This window comes from Stenella coeruleoalba, assembly GCF_951394435.1.
Source record: "Stenella coeruleoalba genome assembly, chromosome: 3".
NCBI classification, from domain to species: Eukaryota; Metazoa; Chordata; class Mammalia; order Artiodactyla; family Delphinidae; genus Stenella; species Stenella coeruleoalba.
Window position 1 is genome coordinate 38355262 of NC_137148.1, and position 24176 is coordinate 38379437.

Below are 24176 nucleotides of genomic sequence, written 5' to 3' on the forward strand. Positions count from 1 at the left end.
TGAACTTTATCTTTCTCTTTTATGGAGGTTTTACTTCAGATCCCATATGGACATTTGTCTTTTTTTCTATTATTATATGTGAACTTTGTAATAATTTATGAAGGATCTCTTGAGGGTAGAGTTGGGGCTTGGGAAATCTCGTAGAGGAAATTTCATCATTTTCCTTTTCTCTGGCCCTCTTAAGAAAAGGAAAGGAAAGAAAGAGAAGAAAAGACCTTTGTGATGGTGCAGAAGTAGAGTATCCAGTTCTTCATTTGCTTTGGGCTGTCACTGGATGAGTAAAGGAATCATAATAATCATAATTATACATAGTCAGTTCTACGTGATAACAGAGGGAGGCATATAGGTGAACTGTTTGCAGAAATAATCACAATCATTTCAAACAAGTCAATTTGTCACTAATGTATTTACTGTTATATAACATTGATTCTCCTTTCCTATTTCATGTCCTTAGGGCTATATATTTCCCAACCAAATCGCAAATGTCCCCAGGATGGCTAGTGCACATTTTCTATCTCAAATTGACTGAACAAAGACAGTTAATGTGCTTTCTCTTATTCTCTCTCCCTCTCTGCTTTGCTTTTCTCTGCATTCTTTGCCCTGAGAAATTTCTTCATTGACTTATCTGGGGTTAAGAGGTTTATCAGTTTTTATAAATAGAGAAGTGACTTTCCATGGGTGCTGGAGTTTTCCCATGTTCTTCAGTGAATTCACAGTGCCAAAATCAAGGACGCCAAGACACGGATTTATTCTGTAATGATGCATTGCCTAGAAAGGGAAGTTAAGAGATTGGGGTCTTTTTGCCCACCCTAAATTCAAACCCTAAGAAGGTTAGGTATGCAGAACCACGTATCAGACAAACTATATTCTAGAGTCTCAATATCATTACTATTACTATAATAGAGATCCACCATGAGCAGAAGGGTTTGTAGTGATTGGAAGAACATTTTTATAAGTGAGATTGATGGTTGCTTCTCTCATTTGGTAGTGCTATACTAGGATTCCAGTGTACATTTGTATGGCTCCTGGGGAGCTGGCCGAACAGAATAGTTTCTGTAATTTATTTAAACATATTTGCATGGCTTGCAGATACTGAAATTTCAAGACCTTCAAGTGCCTTTTGCTGTTTGTTCAGATTTTATAATCAATATTGCAAATATCAGGTGTAATGTTTTCATGATTTTGAGCATGTTGAATTATAGATGCATGTACTTGAACCCTCTGCACATAATATATAAACACAGGCAATGTGACTCCTGTCTTGTCTCATTCAGGACATTATACAGTACAATAAAATTCCATCACAATGATTTGTTTCATGCAGACACATTATAGGCCAAATTATATCCCTTAAAATATTTCATATGTAAATAAACAATCTGTTGCATGAGTGAAAGACGGCGTTGTTCATCTCTCCTAAAATTAGACTTATTAACAGACTTAGTTTAATTGGATTTAGGTTGTTTATCTTTGATAAGACATAAAATACTTATTCTACCATATTTTAAGAGTCATTCAGTGTACATGGGAAGAGAGCTATACGTATATTTTGAGTGCCTCTTAGGATACAATATGCATAATACTGAGCTTCTGGGACACAACAGTGAATGAGCTACATAGACATCTAGTAAAATAAGATACATGAGATCTAGTGTCAGAAAGAAGCATTGATCTGATTTTCACCCAAATTATAGCTGTGAAAGTTTTAGGAGGCGTTAGGATAGGGCCCTATGAAAGTGTTTATTAAAGGGACAATCCGGTCTGGGTCAGGTTGGACAGAGCGGGGTGGAACCCGAGAGGGAGGACCTGAGAAAGTAAAAATGTAAACTAACTCCTAAAGGATGCGTAGGATCTAAGCAGGAGATATAGAGGAGTTTGCCCCATTTTATTAATGAATATATCTCACAAGTATTTGATTTGTGAAATATAATTTTTAAATTAATTCTCGTAGTTTTTCCCTATAAATATACTTGATTACTATTATAAAGTTTATTCCAGAAAAGTTAGGAAGAAGAGAAAAGCAGACATCATCAGCAATAACAACAATGATTCAGGAAACCTTCAACCAAAAAGGACACCTTAGATCCTTCTTCCCCACCAAAATGCCCTATACAACTATAAATTGATCTTTTAATAAGTATATATAAAAATTGGAATTTTTAACAAAAATGGAGTCACAGCATCATTAGATTACAGTTTTACATCCTTTTATTGTCTGCACCATCCTTGTCATAGATGCACCATTATTTATTTAACCATTCCCTATTTGTGAACTTTTTAGTTACTTCTAACTTTTCAACAACCCAAAAGTATTTTAGGCAAAGTGTACAGTATTTATGAAGTTGACTTTATCATTTTAGCACCTAAATTAATCTGAAATAAGGAAGCATTCATTTATAAATTCCAAAGCTTCTTTATTTATGTTTGCATGATTCAAATGAGAATTGGAATACAGATATTTAACTTCCTGAGATACACATTCTTTATCAGAAAAAACTCATTTGTAATGCCATGAACAGAAATCATTTGCATTACGATCAGTGTTTTTACAACTGAGCTTTTATCCTTATATAGTATAAAAATAGCTGAGGTGATCAGAAATCCCTTTAGAATCGGATACTCATTTGCAGTGGCCCATTGTTCCAATGGAAAACCCTCAGAATCCTTTTTGCCCATTTTCATGTTTTTGACAGTTTTTCCTTGTAGTCTTCCTCCTGTGATCATAAGTAATTTCCAAAGGCAATTCTTCATCACAAAAATCTTCAGCAAGAGTGTTAATCGGCTATAGAGGCCTCCTTGAGTTTGCAGATCTAGAATCATGACCTATTGAGGGGATAGAATTTAACTTCTCTCCAGAATTTTTCATTAGGAATCTTAGATTGGAGTTTTAAAAGCCTCTATTATTTGCTTCTCTGAGGCTAGGAAAACAAAACCAAGACACCCTCTACAACAGATTTCACCTTGAATACCTATGTAATTGGATGAATAGCTGTTTGGTTGAGTCCTGCCAGAAAGCAACCTTTCTCACCTGCTGTAACTCTGGGAACCTACCAGCCCGACAGTTTTCCTGGCAGAGATTTGTAGGCATTAGTTGCACATAAAAGTCAATTCTTGTTTCCCAGTAGTTGCTTGTCATTTCTGATTAAATGAAAATCATTTTGAAATATATTCTAGGGATAGTTTTGGTTACACAATTGCTTTGTCCAATAATATACTGGTAAAAAAGAGAGGGCAGATTCTTACTGAACCTGTGAAAATAACTATAGGGCCATAAAACATAAGGAGTCTCATTAGGAGTTTCTGAATTCTGGAGCGATCAGTGAGAATTAGATGCTCTTTCTAAACGTTTCATTTTAGTTTATAAAAGCAGTGTCTACAAAATTGAAGTTAGTTACAGCTCAAAAATAAAGAAAAAGATGAAAGTCTTCCTCATCTGTCTGTTAGAAAATAGAATATTAAAACAGGAACAATATCTCAACAAATAGCTGATCAGTTAACTCAATTATATGTAATTCTTTTTTTTTTTAACATCTTTTTTGGAGTATAATTGCTTTACAATGGTGTGTTAGTTTCTGCTTTATAACAAAGTGAATCACCTATACATATACATATATCCCCATATCTCCTCCCTTTTGTGTCTCCCTCCCACCCTCCCTATCCCACCCCTCTAGCTGGTCAGAAAGCACCGAGCTGATATCCCTGTGCTATGCAGCTGCTTCCCACTAGCTATCTGTTTTACATTTGGTAGTGTATATATGTCCATGCCACTCTCTCACTTCGTCCCAGCTTACCCTTCCCCCTCCCCATGTCCTCAAGTACATTCTCTACGTCTCCGTCTTTATTCCTGTCCTGCCCCTAGGTTCTTCAGAACCACTTTTTTTTTTTTAGATTCCATATATATGTGTTAGCATACCATTAAACTGCCACCTTCCCTTGGTTAAACCATCCACATGGCTCTCTCTGTGTTAAATATTTGTTACTTTGAGGCTGTCTTTTAGTTACATATTCACTGGCTTAAGAATGAATTGCATTTGCTAATTGAATATCTAGTAATCAATTAACTTTGTGGTCAAAATATGTCAGATTTAAGTACATTACCCTTGTTTTCAAATAATTATACTTTCCACATTAATCTTGTGAGAACAAATCAGTTTTCAAAAGCTTAATGAAGAGTGAAAGGCTAATTGATTTTAGTAAGCACTAGGAAATACTATTCTACAGTCTGAAAGTCTCCTGTTTCATTGCTGATCTCCCAAAAGGCTGTAGTCCAGAAAGAAAGAATCAAGAAAATCAGCAGATAGGACTACAGCTTTCCAAATCCAATTTTACATACATACAGTATTGAAATAAAATGGTAAATCGAATGCCCATGAAGGACTAACAAAAATCATTTCACCACAAGGAAGAAAATGTTATACCCTAAAGAAAATGACCTCATCTTTGACAAATAGAAAAATAATAAATAACTTGCAACTTTTATTTTATAATATCTAATGTATCACAATTGCTTTCAGGTCATAAGTTCTGTAAAAGTTATGAACAGTACTTAAAACCCCAAATCACTAGTGTATTCTCTACTTTCAAATAATTAGGCAAAAATTATGAAATTAAACCATGGGTAAATGTCTATTAATTTTTTGTTTGTTTTTTTTTTTATTTATTTTTTTTAAACATCTTTATTGGAGTATAATTGCTTTACAATGGTATGTTAGTTTCAGCTTCACAACAAAATGAATCAGTTATATATATACATATGTTCCCGTATCTCTTCCCGCTTGCGTCTCCCTCCCTCCCACCCTCCCTATCCCACCCCTCCAGGCGGTCACAAAGCACCGAGCTGATCTCCCTGTGCTATGCGGCTGCTTCCCACTAGCTATCTACCTTACGTTTGGTAGTGTATATATGTCCATGCCTCTTTATCGCTTTGTCACCGTTTACCCTTCCCCCTCCCCGTAGCCTCAAGTCCATTCTCTAGTAAGTCTGTGTCTTTATTCCTGTTTCACCCCTAGGTTTTTCATGACATTTTTTTTTCCTTAAATTCCATATATATGTGTTAGCATACGGTATTTGTCTCTCTCTTTCTGACTTACTTCACTCTGTATGACAGACTCTAGGTCTATCCACCTCACTACAAATAACTCAATTCTGTTTCTTTTTATGGCTGAGTAATATTCCATTGTATATATGTGCCACATCTTCTTTATCCATTCATCTGTCAATGGACACTTAGGTTGTTTCCATCTCCGGGCTATTGTAAATAGAGCTGCAATGAACATTGTGGTACATGACTCTTTTTGAATTATGGTTTTCTCAGGGTATACGCCCAGTAGTGGAATTGCTAGGTCATATGGTAGTTCTATTTTTAGTTTTTTAAGGAACTTCTATACTGTTCTCCATAGTGGCTGTATCAATTACATTCTCACCAACAGTGCAAGAGGGTTCCCTTTTCTCCACACCCTCTCCAGCATTTATTGTTTGTTGTCTATTAGTTTTGTTTTGTTTTTTTTTTTTTGCGATACGTGGGCCTCTCACTGCTGTGGCCTCTCCCATTTCGGAGCACAGGCTCCGGACGCGCAGGCTCAGCGGCCATGGCTCATGGACCCAGCCGCTCCGCGGCATGTGGGATCCTCCTGGACCGGGGCATGAACCCGTGTCCCCTGCATCGGCAGGTGGACTCTCAAGCACTGCGCCACCAGGGAAGCCCTTTTTAATTTAAATAGCTTGTAGTTGTTTACGTTAAAATAACTCAAGCAGTTTAATAGGTCCGTGTCCAAATTAGGATGATTTTGGTTCTAAGAAACAAAAATATTTTATGCTGACTTAAACTGTAAAAGCAAAGTGATTTGTTCCTGCCACGAAAACTTCATTGATAAAGAGATGTAGGTTTATTTTGGTCAGGGCTCTGCCTCTGTCTCTGTGTCTGAAATTTTCTAAGTTCCACCTTTCTCTGCTCACCATGGGTGTTAGAAGGCTACCAGCAGAAACTGTGGCTGTATACTTCCTCATCCGCATACAGGAGGAGCAAGTGTCATTTCCCAAAACCATTAAATAGAAGTTCCAAGCTTGACTCTGAACGAATTACTCTGAACCAACTACTGATGCCAAGGTATAGGCTAGGTGACTTCTCTTTCCTACTTTAGGAGAGGGTTTGGCAATTCTGATTGGCTTATGTCTCCACCTGAGAGAAGGGATTCTCCTCCCCCAAATTCAAGGGCTTCTTCCTGCAGCAGGGAGGAGAAGGAGGGGAATGGAGAGTGAAGAGGCCTTGTGGATGTCTGTTACAGAATTATTTTACGTCTTCTCATGCTTGAATATTTGGGGAGGGGAGAAAGTTGAGAAATCATTTTCATTGATCACTGTCTTCCATTCCACAAGCTGCTTTCTTCCACATGACAATCTCCATGTAATACTCTCTACAAGATGAGGAAGTAGATGTTATCTCACCCAACAAATAAGCAGGAGAAAGTTAGCCAATTTAATGTTCTCAGGTTCACGTGGTTCATAAAGGCATATTTTAAAGTCCGTGCTCTTTCTTCTGCACTCTTCAGGTTGTAGACTAAATCATATTTGCTAAGTAATTTTCTGAGGAAGGTTATTCCAAGTTGGAAGGTCAAAGGATGTATACATTTTAAATAAACATTCATTCTGCAAATAATGACAATGTTCCTACGATGTGCTGAGTACATGGTAGGTGCTGGCATACTGTGGTGAAGAATATAGGTGCCTTCTAACCTCACAGATTTCGTGGGAGAAGCAAATGTTAATGTCACGCAGTTAAGTTTAAAATTACAAACTGTGTGACCGCTCTGTCATAAGATCTGTCCAAGTCTGGGAAGGTTGATCAGAAACCTTTTTCCTGGGAGGTGACATTTGAGTTGAGATCTGAAGGATGAGAATGAATTCACAAGACAAAAAGGAGCGGGCTTCCCTCGTGGCTCAATGGTTGAGAGTCTGCCTGCCAATGCAGGGGACATGGGTTCGAGCCCTGGTCTGGGAGGATCCCACATGCCGCAGAGCAACTGGGCCCGTGAGCCACAACTACTGAGCCTGCGCGTCTGGAGCCTGTGCTCCACAACAAGAGAGGCTGCGACAGTGAGAGCTCCACGCACTGCGATGAAGAGTGGCCCCCGCTTGCCACAACTAGAGAAAGCCCTCTCACAGAAACGAAGACCCAACACAGCCCAAAAAATTAATTAATTAATTTTAAAAAAATAAATAAATACAATATATCATTAAAAAAAAAAAAAGGAGGAGGGGGAGAGAATTCCAGGCAGCGGGAACAAGGCATGGCGAAGAACTGAAAACGTGCTTTTTGTCTGAGCATAGAGAGTGAAGCAAGAGGGTGAGACGAGGAGATAGGCTGGATCCTGCAGGGTCTTCGGGTAGTATTAAGAATTGTGCTTCGTATTCCACAAGAAATTGTTCCTTAACTCTTGGAGAAAGTCGGTGAGATAATATCTTAGTATTTGTTGCAGTTATGTCTCTGAATATTTATAATGTTTTCTTAATACATGTTTTCTTGCCTCTACAAAGCCCTTACTTCAGTTACAGAATTGTTCCATCATATCCGGCATTTCAGCCTTGACGTGCTGTGCAAATCATTTGTAGTAGCTTTAGACTTTTTATAACCACTTATAACTTGAACTTAGATGTAAAATGGTGAAGGCAAAGGCCTCTACATTCTAGTGAATATTTACCAAAAGAGTACTGAATTAGTTATAGTTGCAAACTGTGCAGAAAACTCCAGACATTAAACTTAGAGGGAAGAAATATGGAAATTACATATATATTATACATATTTATATATCTATAAATTTAATGTAGGTTTCAGGTAATATTTATATATAATTAACTTAATGGAGGTGGCCTGGCATGTTGTCCACTATTCATGTCCTGTTGGAGTTGCGCTTGTGACCTCCTCTTATTTCTGGTTATGATTAAAGAAAGAGAGAGAAGCAGAACTTTGTTTAAATATACTGTTGGCTTTTGCATTCGACTAAGTCAGTATAAAAGAATGATTTTGCTCATACCATATGGTATATTAATACCATAAATAAAGCATGCATCTAGGTTACTAATTAAAGTTGGGCTGAGGTTTTTAGAGTTCATCCTTGTTGAGAAGATGGTTTACTTAGAAGTCTAAACATTCGAGCTATAGTGTAACATTTAAGCATAGAAAGTTGCTGACTCAGCCACTTCCCTAAAATCAAACAAAAGAACACCATGGCTTTTGATTCTATTACTTCACGTGCTGCAAGTATAACTTTAAAAATTATCAAAATAAACTTTGAAAATGGGAACACGTATATTATTGAGAAACAGTATTTATTGGGCAAGCGTCTTCACCCTTTACCTTTGTCAGGGGTGGTATAAATTGCATTGTATCAACAATTTATTTCCGGGCTTCCCTGGTGGCGCAGTGGTTGAGAGTCTGCCTGCCGATGCAGGGAACACGGGTTCGTGCCCCGGTCTGGGAGGATCCCACATGCCGCGGAGCGGCTGGGCCCGTGAGCCATGGCCGCTAAGCCTGCGCGTCCGGAGCCTGTGCTCCGCAACGGGAGAGGCCACAACAGTGAGAGGCCTGCATACCGCAAGAAAAAAACAAAAAAACAATTTATTTCCTTGGTGGGAAAGATGAGCCTTCTGTTCTGGAGTGAGAGCTTCCTGCTCTTGTCTTCATGTTGAGAGGAACAGAGGAAGGGAGGCAGATATATTCGCAGGCTTTTCACTGGAGGCCTTGAGTAAATCATGCTTATTCCTTGCATGGAATATATGATGTTGCAACAAATTCCTGCTCAAACATTTTGCATACCACTGCCTCTTCTGTCCAGGAGAACTGACATTCTTTCTTCTATACTTTCAGGATAGGAGTAGATTAAATAAAGACTTCCATGTGTACTGCTCTCCTACAAGTAAATTAATTAAACTACTGATCAGTTTGAAATGCTAACATGTCTATTCTTTGTGAAAATAACTGGTGCTTCCATTTTTTAGAGCATCTCAGAGATCTTCCTCTATATCGTGTCGGTGAATTTCAGCTCATGCTATCAGGTCTGGTAGTAATTCAAGTATCATCCTCATTATGTTGATTTGAAAATGAAAAAGACAGAGAACACACATGACCTGGGTGTTCAGAACCACTTCTACTTCTGTATATCACAAAAAGCCTGTGAAGAGAATGTGATGAAAGGGCCTGACACTCACATGAACAGTGGTGTGTACCCACAGGGAGAACTGCTGGGTACCTGCATTTGCTGATTTTTATCAAATATTTGAGCACTTGCCTAGTACTTGGTAGGTATTCTGTCCAGGACTGTCATGGTATATCTTCAGGTAATTTAGGAAAAAGATATGATCTGTTCATTTATTCAGAAATTATTTTATTGATAAGTTACTCTGTCAGAGCCCTGGGAATTTGAAGATGAAAATGTTTGGTCTGTACCTTCAGTCTAAGGACAGTTAAGGTCAAGGTGAAGTGGGACATGAAGGAAAGAAAACCCAAGTCTACCTGGGTTATTGAAGTTTCATGGGAAGTTGTTCTTCACACTGAATCTTGAGGGTGGAGGGGCGTGTGTTCTAGGAAAGTAAGTCTACGTGCAGAAGTAATAGTCAATTAATAATATTATTAATGAAGCAGCTAATGTTTATTGACTACTTTGGTGTCAGTTTTTTTCTTCTCAGTGCTTTACCTGTATTCACTTGTTTACTCCTAACAACAACCCCAAAAGATAGGTACTACAGATGAGGAAACTGAGGCAGAGAGCAGTTAGTTATCTAGCCCTCGGTCGCACAGTTAATAATGGCAGAGCCAGCTTCCAAGCCCAACAGTCTGACGCCACCACGTTCCTTTGTGTGAAAACGCTGACCTGTTTCGGGAATGGTAGAACCTGAAATGGTTGGAAGTTAAGGTCTGTGGGTATTTATCAGGGTTTTGGCTGGTCAGGTGCTTAAAGGTCAGATCGTGAAGAGCCTTGGGAGACATGCTAAAGAGTTAGAATTTTATTCCACAGGATCAGTATTTATATGTTTTTGAAAACAAGATCCAGAGCTTACCTTCATCGGTATCGCTTGGGGTGCTTTTTAGAGATGCACACTCCCAGGTTCCACTTTAGATCTACCATATCAGAATTTCCCTGCTCCAGAAAGTGGCCAAGGGGCTTGTGCCCTGAGTGGTCAAGTGGTAAGTTGATCCCTAGCTCCTAAGAGCAGCCGCTGCTCTTATTTTTACCAAGTTTCTTGGTATTTAATTTGCTGAGTTGAAAATTAACGTAAAGAAGGCTATGAGTTTTGTTTTGTATGTGTTGGGTTTAATATGCTTTCAGAATATCCTATGGGAAATGTGAGGAAAAAGAAGAAGCTGCCTGCTTGATTTAGAGATAGGGAATTTTTGAGTCTTCTGCTTATAGCTGGTTGGAGACACTTATGGATATAGTTGAGATTACTCATGTGAAAAAATAGAGCAGTCAGCATGGCTGGAAAGCATTGAAATATGAAAACAACATGAAACGTGAAATATTGAAAGAGATTAAGAAGACATCAAAAGCAAGCGGGACCCTGGGAGAGGGGGAGTTCAGGAACCAAGGAAGGAGGGTTTCATGACATCTTCGTTGTTATTGAATGCATCTGAGAACTTGTGTAAGAAAGGAACTAGAAAAATAAAAAAGGTCAGTGGTGACCTGAAGAAGCAGAATTTTGCGGGAGTAGTAGTACCAGGCGTGGAAGCCGGATTGTAATGTGCATGTAAAGTGCGTGGCTAGTGAGAACAGGTGAGATTATTCTTTGTAAAAACTTAACTTTCAGAAGAAAAGTATGGTGATAAAAAAGGCTACAAGGTAAAGGGAGAGCTTAAACATTACTAGCTTTTTTACTTTTTACACAGTTCACATTTATTATAAGGATTGAAACAATACAGATATAAACAAAGAATAGAGTTCCCTTTCATCCAATAACCAAAAGATAGCAACTGTTGAAGTTTGTCATTATTTTTCAAGCCATGTTTCTATCTGTATATGTTTGTAGTAGATATGCATTTACACATTTTAAATGAAAATGTTACAGCAGTCTACATTTTTGTATGTACCTTATTGTAGTAGAAACACTTACCTCTTTCTTTTTTTTTTTATAAATTTATTTTATTTATTTATTTATTTTTGGCTGTGTTGGGTCTTTGTTGCTGCCCGTGGGCTTTCTCTAGTTGCGGCGAGCGGGGGCTACTCTTCGTTGTGGTGCACAGGCTTCTCCTTGCGGTGGATTCCCTTGTTGCGGAGCACAAGCGCTAGGTGCGCGGGCTTCAGTAGTTGTGGCACGTGGGCTCAGGAGTTGTGGCTCGCGGGCTCTAGAGTGCAGGCTCAGTATTTGTGGCACACGGACTTAGTTGCTCCGAGTCATGTGGGATCTTCCCGGACCAGAGCTCGAACCCGTGTCCCCTGCATTGGCAGGAGGATTCTTAACCACTGTGCCAGCAGAGAAGCCCAGTTATCTCTTTCATTACATATTATTTTACACCATTACTTTTTCACAGTTGCCTAGCATCACATTGTGTGTATATAATAGTTTGTATAATCCTATTATTGGCACTCTTGGTTTTGGGGGGCACTTTTTCATTTTAAATAGTGCTACCATTAATATCTTTGTGGACAAATCTTTTCTCATTTGCATAATAGCACATTTTTGATTAATTTCAAATGGTGGCATTGTTAGATTAAATTAATAGAAAAAGGTACCGAATGGAGTGTGGGTTTATGGGATCTATAAATCGAGATGATATTAGTCTTAGATAAAAAGACAGACATTTCCTTCTTTCTGGATGCAAGGAGGGTGGAGGACTGCTTGCCATTACCTGCAATTTTGTGTTAGTTTCTGCATTTTGCTTTCTCTCATGTAAATTCTAAAAGTGATCTAACTGGGAGAGAAAAGATAGGAAAAGATTTGGTTTATCGAAGAAATTGCTTTAGATTTTAGAGGATAAGGTAAAAGGTATTACTCAATAAAATACTGTCTTTTTCTTGCTCTGTCAAAGCCCCTGGGTGAAGTATGAGTTCAGGATCTGGGAGTTTTGAGTTAGAGATGGCAGAAAGTCACAGCATTTGGGGGCCCACTTGTAGAATACAGATATTGAATTCAGTACCACTGACAGGTGTTCTTGGTCTAAAACTCTTTCAAGTCTGAGTTCCCTTCTCTGTTGTGTTAAAACTGCCATCTTCCTTTAGCTCCTTCCTGTTCTTAAAGAATTTCCTTAGATCTGCGAGCTTGAGAACTAGATCTCAACTCTATCTACTTTCAGCTCTCTGCAGACATTTCAAAAGGAAGAGGATGGTAATGGAGCAGATGGTGAATTGATACAAGAATGACCTTATGAATGATTTTAATGACCTTATGCATGATTTTAAAAAAATATATAAACAAACACAAGATTAGGCAGATACTGAACATCTAAGGGCTCTCCCAGGAACTTCTCCAGAGGCTCTTGGCTATCAGGAGGTATCTTTAACTGGGATAGATGCTTTCAGAGGAATAAGAGGTGGAAGCAACCATTTTATCTAAAAAGTTATTGAGGTTATGAAATAACTTACAGATTCTAGTTTTAAACTTGTGATATTAAGAACCTAGTACTGTGCGGTGTATACAGTATACGCCAAACACACATAGACGGACCTTAATTTCTCTGGCAAAGCACCTCAATGTAATTGTAATTCAGCGAATTCCAAATATCTGAAGGCATTTTTGTTTTTTAATCAGAATTTTAGAGTTTGCTCCAGGTTTTTCGTCCTTCTCATGTTCACCCTCTTTCACTTTGACTTCTCAGTATTTTTGCCTGCTTTAGTATTTATTATGTACAGCATATGCTACCCTTACTCTCCTATCTATTTAAGCTTGGTCCTTTGCTCTCTTTTTGGTCCTACCTTTTAGGTCCTTTAGTTTAATCATGCATGTCTGCTTCTATTGATAACTAGATTGTTTCCCTAAGGACTCTGTTAGTGAAACTGAATTGGATTTTACAGCTCTGGTGATATTCCTTCTGGTGTACACCAAGAAGATGCTATATATCACAGGGGCTGATGCATTACTTTGTAGGGCTTTTGTTTTCTATTTTGTATTTGAAAAATTAGGTGTGATCATGAACATGGGAATGTCTCTTAATATCATGAGGATAATACAATCATAAAATAAAATCATCCATGTTAGCTTTGGTCTCTGAAAAATGTAATATATTGTGATTTTGAGCAAATCGAGTTCCCCAGAGAACATTCAGTCATGTAAAATTTCACTTCTGTAAATTTTCGTTGCTTGTACTGGAAGCTGACTAAAATTACTTGGCACCTGCCGCTGTGTGTCTGGCGTTGTCCTGGGGACTTTACAGCTGTTAAGCCATTAAATCATCACAGCAGGCTTGTAAGGTAGGTCTGGATTCCCCCATTTTACTGAAAAGGGATAGAAGCTGAGTGTATAGAAAATGACTTTTCTTATGCCACCCAGCTCAAAGCTGGAATTTGATCCTGTTTGTTTGGCCCTAATCACAGCAGTCTTCCTAATTGGAGTTAGACATGGGAATGTATTAAGGCTTCACTTTGGATTTAAACATTGATTCGGATGAAAAATGAAACCAAGTGCTGTTGGTTGAGATGGTAAGCTATTGAGAATTAACCCAATTTAGTACTGAGTATAATCTCTGGCAAGGTTCCAGGTTCTGTCACATAGTACTGCCAGATAAAGGGTTGCCTTGATCATCAGTGATTTCATTTCTGCAAGTACAGTTCCATTGTAGAAGGGAATGAATTGTGGGGAAAGAAATTCACACGGGATCATGGTGTATATTTCCCCCAGCTTGTCTGAGGCTCCACTGGCCTGGTTATTTTATCTTCTAAGTTTTGGCATTTGATTCAGGGCCCAAAGCTGGGCTCTTGGCTGGGGTTCAACATCTGCCATTTGTTCTTCCTTCTCCTTTCCAATAGGCACCTCCTCACTGATATTTGCTCATTATTTTATTACTAAATTCAATGTCTCTCCTCTTCAGTCTATCCTAAATGTTTCCAATCACAGTAATTTTTTCAAGACACTTATTTTGTCTTAAACTTCTATTATGCTTCACAGTCTGATTTCACTTATATAATACTCTTGAAATGACAGAATTACAGAGGTGGAGAATTAATTAGTGGCTGTCTGGGTTTAGGAATGCTGGGGTGAAGGGAGACAGCCTTGACCCTGAAGACGGCAGCATGAGGGAACTCTCCGAGTGATCAGATAGTTCTGTATCTGGATCAGATAGTTCTGTATCTGGATTTCTGTATCACTCTCCGAGTGATAGGCACACGAAGCAAATGTGAACAAATGACATAGATAGAACTGCACCCAGATTTTACACTAATGTTGATTTCCTGCTTTTGATGTTGTGCTGTAGGAAGAGAAGATATAATCAGTGGGGGAAACTTGGTGAAGATCCGTGAGACCTCGCTGCACTGTCCGTGTAACTTCGTGTGAATCTATAATTATTAAGAAAGAAAGGACTGTTGTGCTTTAAAATATTCAAGTTCCTTTGTCTAGCATATTCATTGTGTTTCATATTCTTTGCTTCCCTCTGAATTAATCGTTCAGTTATCTCCTGATTTTTTTCCTACCTAAATCTTATTTGGCATTAACACAGTGTTTGGCTTCTACCAGGTTACCAAGAAATGCTTCTTGAATTAATTGAGCAATTAAATATGCTTTATGAAAGAACAGTATATCAGCACTTGGTCTCATTACTAACCATCTTTCTTTCCTACTCTTTTCTTTATTTAGTCTTTCTTGTCTCTGCCTAATCTCTTTCCAAGGACTAAGCAACATGCCAGGGATTTGGCGGGTGGAGTCTGGAGACCTGGGCTTGCCTGGGAGGGTTGCATCGCCTGTGGCCACAGTCACAAAGCCCAGTCACAAATTCTAAAAGGCAGTGGCTTCTTGAGGACTTATGACTTAGTGTCATAGGACAAGATGAGCCAGGAAACCCAGGATATAAACTACTGAATCCTGATCATCCATCCATTCAAATTTATTAAGACTAGTTTTACAGACCAGTGTATGATTTATCTTGGTGAATATTGCATCCATGTGTACCTGAAAAGAAAAAGATATTCTTTTGAATATCTTTTGTGGTTGTAGTTTTCAGTGAAAATCTAGTTTAGATCATCTGTGTCTTTAATGAGTTTTTTGGGGGGGGTTGGTTCTGTCAGTTTCTCATACTATGACTGTGGAGTTGTCTGTTATTCTCTTTAATTCTGTCAGGTTTTGTCTCATGGTTTTTGAAGCTGTGTTGTTAGGTACATATGCACATTCATGATTATTGTGCCTTCATCCTGATGAATTGACCCGTTTATATTATGAATGATCTCTTTGTATCTTTGTCTTGAGGTCTTTGTTAAACACTTCAGTCTTCTTATGCTTACCTTTGCATGGTATATCTTTTCCATTTAAAAATTTTCAAACTACCTGTGTCTTTTTATTCAATGTGGATCTCTTAAAGACAGCATAGAGTTGGATCTAGCTTTTTTTAATCCATCTGTCCACCTTTGCCTTTTATTCAATGTGTTTATTAGTCCATTAGCATTTAAGGCAATTCTTGCTATGGTAGGATTCAGGCACCATTTATTATTTTGTTTTCTATTTGTCCCTTGTTTTTTGTTCCTCTGTTCCTGCTTTCTTTTGGATTAAAGGTTCCAAAATGCTTTTAGAATTCCATTTAATTTATTATTGTTTTTAATCTTATTTTGTGCTTGCTTTAGGAATTACAGTATATATTCGAAGTTTTCTTAGAGTTATTATTTAGGGTTAATATTATACCATTTACCATAAGATTAAGGACCTTGAAACTGTATGTGACCGTTTAACCCCTCCCTGACATTATGCTGTAACTGTCATGTGTACTACATTTACATATGTTATAAATCACACTATGAAGTGTTAGAATTTTTACTTTAAACAGCTATGTATATTTTAAAAACATTAAGAGAAAAATAGTCTTTTATGTTTACAATTTTTTTTTTTTTTTTTTTTTTTTTTTTTTTTTTTTGCGGTACGCGGGCCTCTCACTGTTGTGGCCTCTCCCGTTGCGGAGCACAGGCTCCGGACGCGCAGGCTCAGCGGCCACGGCTCACGGGCCCAGCTGCTCCGCAGCATGTGGGATCTTCCGTGACCGGGGCACGAACCCGTGTCCCCTGCATCGGCAGGCGGACTCTCAACCACTGCGCCACCAGGGAAGCCCTATGTTTACAATTTTTGGTGCTCTTCATTCCTTCTGGGTATTTGAATTTCTGATATCATTCAGCTTGAAGAACTTCATTTGGGATTTCTTGTACTTTAGGTCTGCTGGGACATGTTTCCACAATTTCCTCGTATCTGAAAGCTTCTTTATTTGCCTTCATTCTTGACAGATATATAGCTTGGATAAAGAATTCTGGTTTCATAGTTGTTTGTTTACCCCCCTGGTCCCCTCCCGCCCCAGCTCTTTACTGTTCAACTGTCCTGTGTCCTCCATAGTTTCTTATGAAAACTGAACACTGATTCTTGTTTCCCTATATGTAATGTGCCATTTTTTTCTCTTCTTTAAATTTTTTTTCTTTATATTTGGTTTTCAGCAGTTTGACTATGTGTACCTAGAATTAATTTTCTTTGCACTTATCCCGTTTGGGATTTTCTGAGCTTCTTCAATCTATACATCTATGTCGTTCACCCAAATTAGGAGATTTTCAGCTTGTTTTCCCCTGCATTATTCTCTCTCTTTTCACCTTCTAAAACTCTAATTATATAAAATATTTGCTGTTTTGCTAGTGTCCCACAAGACCCTGATGATGTCTTTGTTTGTTTCTTCTTGAGATTGGATTTTCCTTTACATCCTTAACCATACTTATTAACTGTTTTAACATCATTGAGGGCTAATCCCAACACTTGGGTTAAATTTTCTCTCGAATGTTGGTTCAAGGTTCCTGTTGGTTCATGTCAAGTAATTTGGACTGTTTTCACTTTGTGAATGATACGTTACATAGGCTCTGTATTCTGTACGTTTCTTCAAAGAGAATTGGTATTTTTTTGGTCTTAACGGGCAGTTACTTTGGCTGAACTCGAACTCAAGTTTGACTTCTCTGTGACAGGTGGCAGCTCCACTGACCCATCCAAAAAGCTAATATTGAATATGTGCTGTGTGTCATGCTCATGTGTTTACCATAGGTAATTGTGCTGAAAATACAAATAGACATGGACCGTAACCTCAGGAGACTTGCAATCTACTTGACACAGAGAGGAGAGTAAACAAAGTATGACAAATCCCCATATGTCCTATGAGATAGGTACATAGAGACAGTGGAGTTAACTGAAAAAGGAGTTGTTAAAAATGATTTTTGAAACAACTCAATCCTTCTGAGAACAGGAGGTAGTTTATTTATTATATATAGTAATGATGAAAGATCGGCTGATGAATAGCTATTAGTTACACTGTCATAATTTTGTTAGTTCTTTGAAGAAAAGGAAGTGTTTCAAAAGCACAGCATATTGTGAGGAAGCAATATTAAAAATAAATGTTTAAATTTATAAATGTTTAAATTCTTGAGTGCCATACTAAACAGGAGAAATACTTCTCTTCTGGTAAGAAAAGATGATTTGATAAAACCTGAGCAGACAATGCACATGATCATAAATTACTGAATGTTAGGCATTGCTGAGATAAAAGACCTAGCTATACTAAAAAAAGTATCACAAAAGATATATATTACTATGTCATATATCTTAAAAATCTGTAAGTTTCCTGTGTCAAATATCAAAGACGTTTTCTAATCCATTTTGGTATCTATATTTTATCTATATAAAGTAATGGGGTTGGTTGTCATTGTGTAAAAGCATGTTTGCCTTAGCAGTAACTTGAGCCTTTCTTTTCTCTCTCTCTCTTTTTTTTTTCCTGTTTTAACAGTGTATCCTATTCAGTACATGTATCTGAAGATTACCCAGGTATGTTTTTCTTTTTCTTTTTATTACAAATATTCATGCCATGATTCTTTGAATAGTTTTTTCTTCTGGAGATGTAAAATGTATATAAATATATCTAGGGGTGAAGGGTTGGCAGGGAAAGACAATATAAAAGAATTCTGTTGATTGCCTGTGAGTTACATGTCTCACCCTGAGACACAGTACAGAATCAAAATAGTTCTCCCGTGAAACTACTTTCCTTGAGTCAATATGATAGCTTCATCCTGTATATTTACCTCATTACAATTAAAATGAATAAACTGGTTTAGTTGTTGGCTTTCATACTCTAAAAATAATGGGTAGGAGTAACAGCTAAAATAGTAGCTAAAAATAATAGTAATATTTGAAAATAATAGGCCTTTCTTAATTTCTCTAAATTTATATACAGTTGAACACATCTCACAACAACTCTCTGAGGTTGTTACTGTAATATCCTCATTTTACAGATGAATGATGACACTACTAGTAAGAGGAAGAACTGCAATTTGAACCCAATAGTCCAGAGCCCGTGGACCATCCTGCTAGACTGTACTAGGCTTCTTGCATATGCACAGCTGTCCTCACCGTGTGTCCTGAAATAGATTACTAGATCCACACACATTTGTCCATAGAAAACTGAATATAAGGTCACTACAGATCTATTTTTCTATTGATCAAACCAGTATCTTTCTTCTAGGCCATGTTCAGTCTTACTTTCTAGACTCACTGTAATCTCACCAGAGCCCAGGATGTGTATGCCAGTATTTAAGTCATGATAATTTGGACTTTATCTTTAGTGTTTTTCTCACTCATGATGTCTGTAATTTTATCTTGAGTAAGAGCACGAGCACTGTAGACTTAGTGTAGATCAAATATGACTTGATTAGTTTACCCCAAAGAAAAAAGTATAATGCAAGAATCTATTTTTTTATCATATTCTGTGGCAAAGATTAGCAAATTTTAACTGCCTATGTTTCATATATATATTTTTTACTCCAGCATTCTTACTTAATAAAATCTGATGGTTACCACACTAACTGTTCTGATCTCTCAGGGTCATAAATTGAAATCACAATTCCAATTCCTATTCAAATCTAGCCATTTTATTCACTTACTGTGCATGACTGGGATCATAATTTTCTGTATAAAATGAGTAGATTGCTATAAGTAACTTTGATTACGTATACTTTGAGTATTTTTTAAAAAATAATTAGTTAATAATGTGGTATGAGGATATTGTAATATATTTTTTTAGCCTTTAAGCAAAGTATTTCCAGTGGCAATTTGCATTATGCATTTAACCTTTTTGTAAGATCAAATGTTACATTTTAAAATAATTTTCACATATCATAAGTTCCCTTACAGTTGTTTTGCTATGATCTCCATATGTTTTAAGCATAACATTCTATAAAACTATGGTGCAATTTTACAAGGAGAGTTATTCATTATTAAAAATATGCCTATTTTTAATAGTATAAAAAGTATTCTAGGCAGATATTATTGGAAGAACCAAGACATGAGATGTGTAAAGAAAAAAAATTTCTTAGCTGGTTTTGCAATCAGCCCTCTCCCTTATTATGATATAGTATGTTTTTGATGCTGAATTTTGCTTAAATATATTAGGAAAATAAAAGCCCCACTATTTATTGTAAATATTATGATTATTATGCTTCTCATCTGAGGCAGCTCCTAGAGATGTCAGCCAAGAGAGATGCAGGACATTTAAGTCAGGGTGATAGAAATAATGCCACAAATGAAAGCCCCCTGAAGACAGTAAGTGAATTATTCTGTAGCGCAAGAAATACGGTAGATGCCTTTAATAAACCAAGTGAACCAAATGTTTAGCTCCCTCTTGTGGTCAAGAAGTATTACTCTGGTTTCTCTCGCCACACGGGAGCCCCACTGGAACTACAGTATACAAAAATTGAAATTAAAACATAAAGTATTGGTTATCATTGGTGCTTTTAAAAATTGAGTTTACATCACGAAACAAGTTCATAGTGAACTGGCAATATAATTTAATTTATAAAAAAGAAGTGTAAATAAAACACAGAGATGGAGAGAGAGATTAGTGCATTTGGGGATAGAATTTTGAATTGGTTGATGCCAAGTATTTTCTTATGCATGATTGAATGGATTCTAAATACCAGTTTGTGTATAGAAAGAACAAGTGCTATCATGACATTCTATACTTGAAGAAGTGTGCTGAGGGAAGTTAACTATTCCCCAAGGATGTGTAGTTTGGTGGTAACCAAGTCTATAATTCAGTTCTGATTCCTCTCACTTCTGCGGAAGAAGTAGTAGTAGTATTTTTATGGAGCGTTCTTCAAAGTGAATACTGCTATGATAATATTTTCCCCATTATTAAATTTTAATCCATAGTTATTTGTACTAGGAGTTCAGTTAATATGCTTGATTTCTTATATAGATAATATTATATAAAAATGATATGTTTGCTCTTCCTTTCCAGTATTCATACCTGTATTTTTTTCTCCTCTTGCACTGGCTAGAACTTCCAGAATGACTTTTAATAATAGATAGGAAAATTGGCAGCTTTGTTCCTTTTCTCAAAATTAGTGAGCTTGCTTCTAGTCGCTTTCAGAAGAGCAAGTATCATTGCTTTTCTCATTTACTAAGCTTTTTTTTTTTTGAGAATGAGTATTAAGTCTTTATCGAATTCTTGTTTGGCATCTAATGAGGTATCGTGTATGTTTTCTCCTTTGAATAGAAGGTGACAAGATATATTAGCAGATATCTTAAGGCTGCTCTATAAGAACTACGTGTATTTTGTCATGTACTCTGTTACTAAATACTTCAAATTGATGACGGAATTAAACTGTTCTTTGGCATTTGATAGAACTTGCTAGCAAATCTATCTGAGCCTGTATCTTTTTTCTTTTTTTTTTTTTTTTTTTGCCGTACGCGGGCCTCTCACTGTTGTGGCCTCTCCCGTTGCGGAGCACAGGCTCCGGACGCGCAGGCTCAGCGGCCATGGCTCACGGGCCTAGCTGCTCTGCGGCATGTGGGATCTTCCCGGACCGGGGCACGAACCCGTGTCTCCTGCATCGGCAGGCGGAAGCTCCACCACTGCGCCACCAGGGAAGCCCTGAGCCTGGTATCTTTTTAGGGATGGTTCTAGAGCAGTTGTCATATATTTCTGCCATGATTGATGAATCTGTTCTTTGTTTCTATTTCTTAGTCATTTTTTAACATGTGTTCTTCTTGAAAGCCCACTATGTTGGAAGAATGTCCAAATTTTTCAGCAAAAAGTTTTTTTAATAGTATTCAGTCTGTAAGTCTAAAAATCTTCTGCATCTCTGTGGTTATTTCTCCTTTCTCATTTCTGTTATTTTATATTTATTCTTGTCTTTTTCTCCCCTTGCTTTTTCTTCCAAAAAGTTTGTCTATTTTAAAAATTATTTCAAACAAATGCTCTCTTTTATGTTGCTTTTAATTTCTAAATGCAGTAATCTTGATAGTACTTTTATTAATTCCTTCTGATGCTAATGTTCCTTAGGATTTTTTTCCTACTTTTTCTAGATAATACGGTTCAGTGCTTATCTCATCATCTAAGTTTGAAAATACAGTATGGAATTTTTTTTGCCCTATGAACATGTATTAGCATAATCCTCCAAATTCAGGATTATGCCATCCTATTTATTCCTTAGCAGATTTGCCATTTTATAGTTTTAATCTATTAAGTTACGTGTGCCATCTATTGGAACTCATTTCATAGTTTGTTTTTGTGAAAATTAAAATTGAGAGGGTCTTCAGTTTTAGGTACATATAATAACGTATATAAATGAAATACTAAAGATATATTGGCTATTCAAATAAAATGAAGAAATAAAGCAGCCTTCTAGTTTACCTGTGGAGTTTCTACTGTAGACAATTTTCTGTTTTTTAAAGGTAAGTATATTACAAATCACAGATAATTGACTCTGTTGTGACCAGCAGAATTCTTTCTCATCAGTTACCACCTTTAGTTGGGAGGCTTACCTACTGGAGGGTATGAATTCTCTCATTTCTCTTACATGTTTTACAAGATACTGCAATTGTTGAGTGACAATATCCTGATATAAAAAAACATAGCAAAGCATTGATGTTTGGATTCAGACAGTTTTACCACTTACTACGCTATGTGTAATTACTTTAGTTACTTAAATAATTTGGGTGAATTAATTTTTCTGAGCCTTGGTTTCCTCACCTTTAAAATAGGGATAATAATTGATTGGCTTGGTGGTTGACATGAATATCATATGTAGGGGAAATATGCAGATTGTATTATAAAACCAGTATAGTTATTATTTATAATTATTTCTATTAAGTTACATAGTAATGAATAATGGAATGCTGGCTTAAATTAGAAATAGAATAAAAGCAGTAATTTAAGAGATGCGTTTCCGTAGCTCTCTACTCACCTCTCCCTTGTCCACAGAAGTTCCAGTAATGCTTGCATAGTCTGGTAGGGAAGGGAAGAGAAAATATTCATACTGTTAACAGCCTTTAACAAGAATCTACAGGTTCTCTACAAAACATACACATTAAAGAACCTAACTGTCCCCGGAAGCTTTCAGAAAAAGAAATTGCCAGCCTTAGACTCAAGTGGGAGACTCTTCCCGTGAAGGAATTTGAGTTTGAAAGCATTCTGTTCTGTCACTGGCTCATTCTGTTACCTTAAATGCATTCTTTATCCTTTTGTGTCCTACTTTCCTATGTCTAAACAAAGACAACGTATTATTACAGATATCAGAATAGGTTGAGGAAGATTTAGAAATAATTAGTTAAACAACAACAAAAGAAAACATAGAATCAATTCAGACAGCTGGGACGCTCCTCAAAGATCATCAGCAAACCTCTTCATTTTATAACCAAGCAGACAGTGGCTTAGAGTTAAAGGGATCAACAGCTAATTGGTAGCAGAGTCTAGATTTGAAGTGCTTTGTCTGCTCTTACATTTCTGTTCTTGACTTGAATACACCTCTGTGATCTGGCCTATTGTATCATAATGGTTATTTAATGGATACTGTCATGCAAACTGAAAACATTTTGGTTTGGGTAAATTAAGCCAAAAGCAGAAATTAAAAGTGTTCTAATGCTTAAATACTAATCAAACTACAGACTGGTAGAAAATCTCTTAGAAAATGATATGTCGAATGCCTAATCCTGTCTTTCGGTGTTATGCAACAATTATTTACTGAGTTATATTGTCTTGAATCACACCTCACTGCCTTCCAGTGTCAACACTTTGTGTGAGCCATTTGGTCCTTTAAATTGAGTTACTCATTTCCCTGTTTTCTTAAACAGAAAGTTCTCATTTATTTGCCTCTTGATGCTTTAGTACAATCCTCCTCATTCCATGACACTGAGATATTCCATGATATGGAGTCCACTGTCCAGATTTTTCTGGATCTTTCCTTCGAGTTGGTGGTCAGCATTGCTTCCATTGCTTTTTCTTCTCAAGTTTGCGTCAAGGAATCCATTGTACATAGGGAAAACCAAACTATGCACAATGAATCAGTAAGGCTCTGAATGAGGGTTTAAGAGGTTTAAAAATGGACTGAACCCTCTGAATGAGGGCTAAGAAATTTAAAAACTCTGTTTTAACAGAGCAGCTGTTGATCCTCACCTGAAGGTATGACTTTACTGACCCCAGATAAGCAGTCAAAGGCTCACCTAATATGATGAGACAGTAATTAAAAAGTTACATTAAATCTGTTTCTTAATCCGGGGTCTCACCTGATAAACACAAAAATCCTCACACCCTCCTAGATGCTACTTGAAAAGGAAATAAGGCAAAATTTGTAATTAGAACAAATCAAAATAATGGGGCAAACCTGTTTTGTTTCAAGTCTAATCCACCCGCATCTCCTCTCAGATTCCTGAATAACTTAAAGCCTTTGACTTTGAGAGTCTTTTGTGACTACGTTGTGAATACATATCACTGTCACTACTCAAGGTCTAAAAACAGTACAGATGTTTCTTTGGAAATAAAGTAATGACTTAGCTATCTATCAGTTAAAAATCATGTTCTCATTGTACTGACACAATATTATGAAAACTGGGCTCAAGATCTTTTATCATGTGTTCGGTAAGTCATCTGAACACTCATTTCTCCTAGCAGAAATTGATACAGGCTTCTGTTGTTGGTTAGGTCTATTTTAGACTTTTATTTTTTATATATATATATTTACATTTTTTATACATCA

At 37.0% G+C, this 24176-nt stretch overlaps 1 protein-coding gene across 1 annotated transcript in view; it reads left to right on the forward strand.

The window, feature by feature from the left end:
- The window catches only part of PARP8 (poly(ADP-ribose) polymerase family member 8), a 181593-nt gene that overhangs the window by 77781 nt on the left and 79636 nt on the right, over positions 1-24176 (forward strand). The window contains exon 4 of the mRNA XM_079915680.1: positions 17933-17970. Within this exon, the coding sequence (XP_079771806.1) occupies positions 17933-17970 (38 nt within the window). The remainder of the gene's footprint in view (positions 1-17932; positions 17971-24176) is intronic.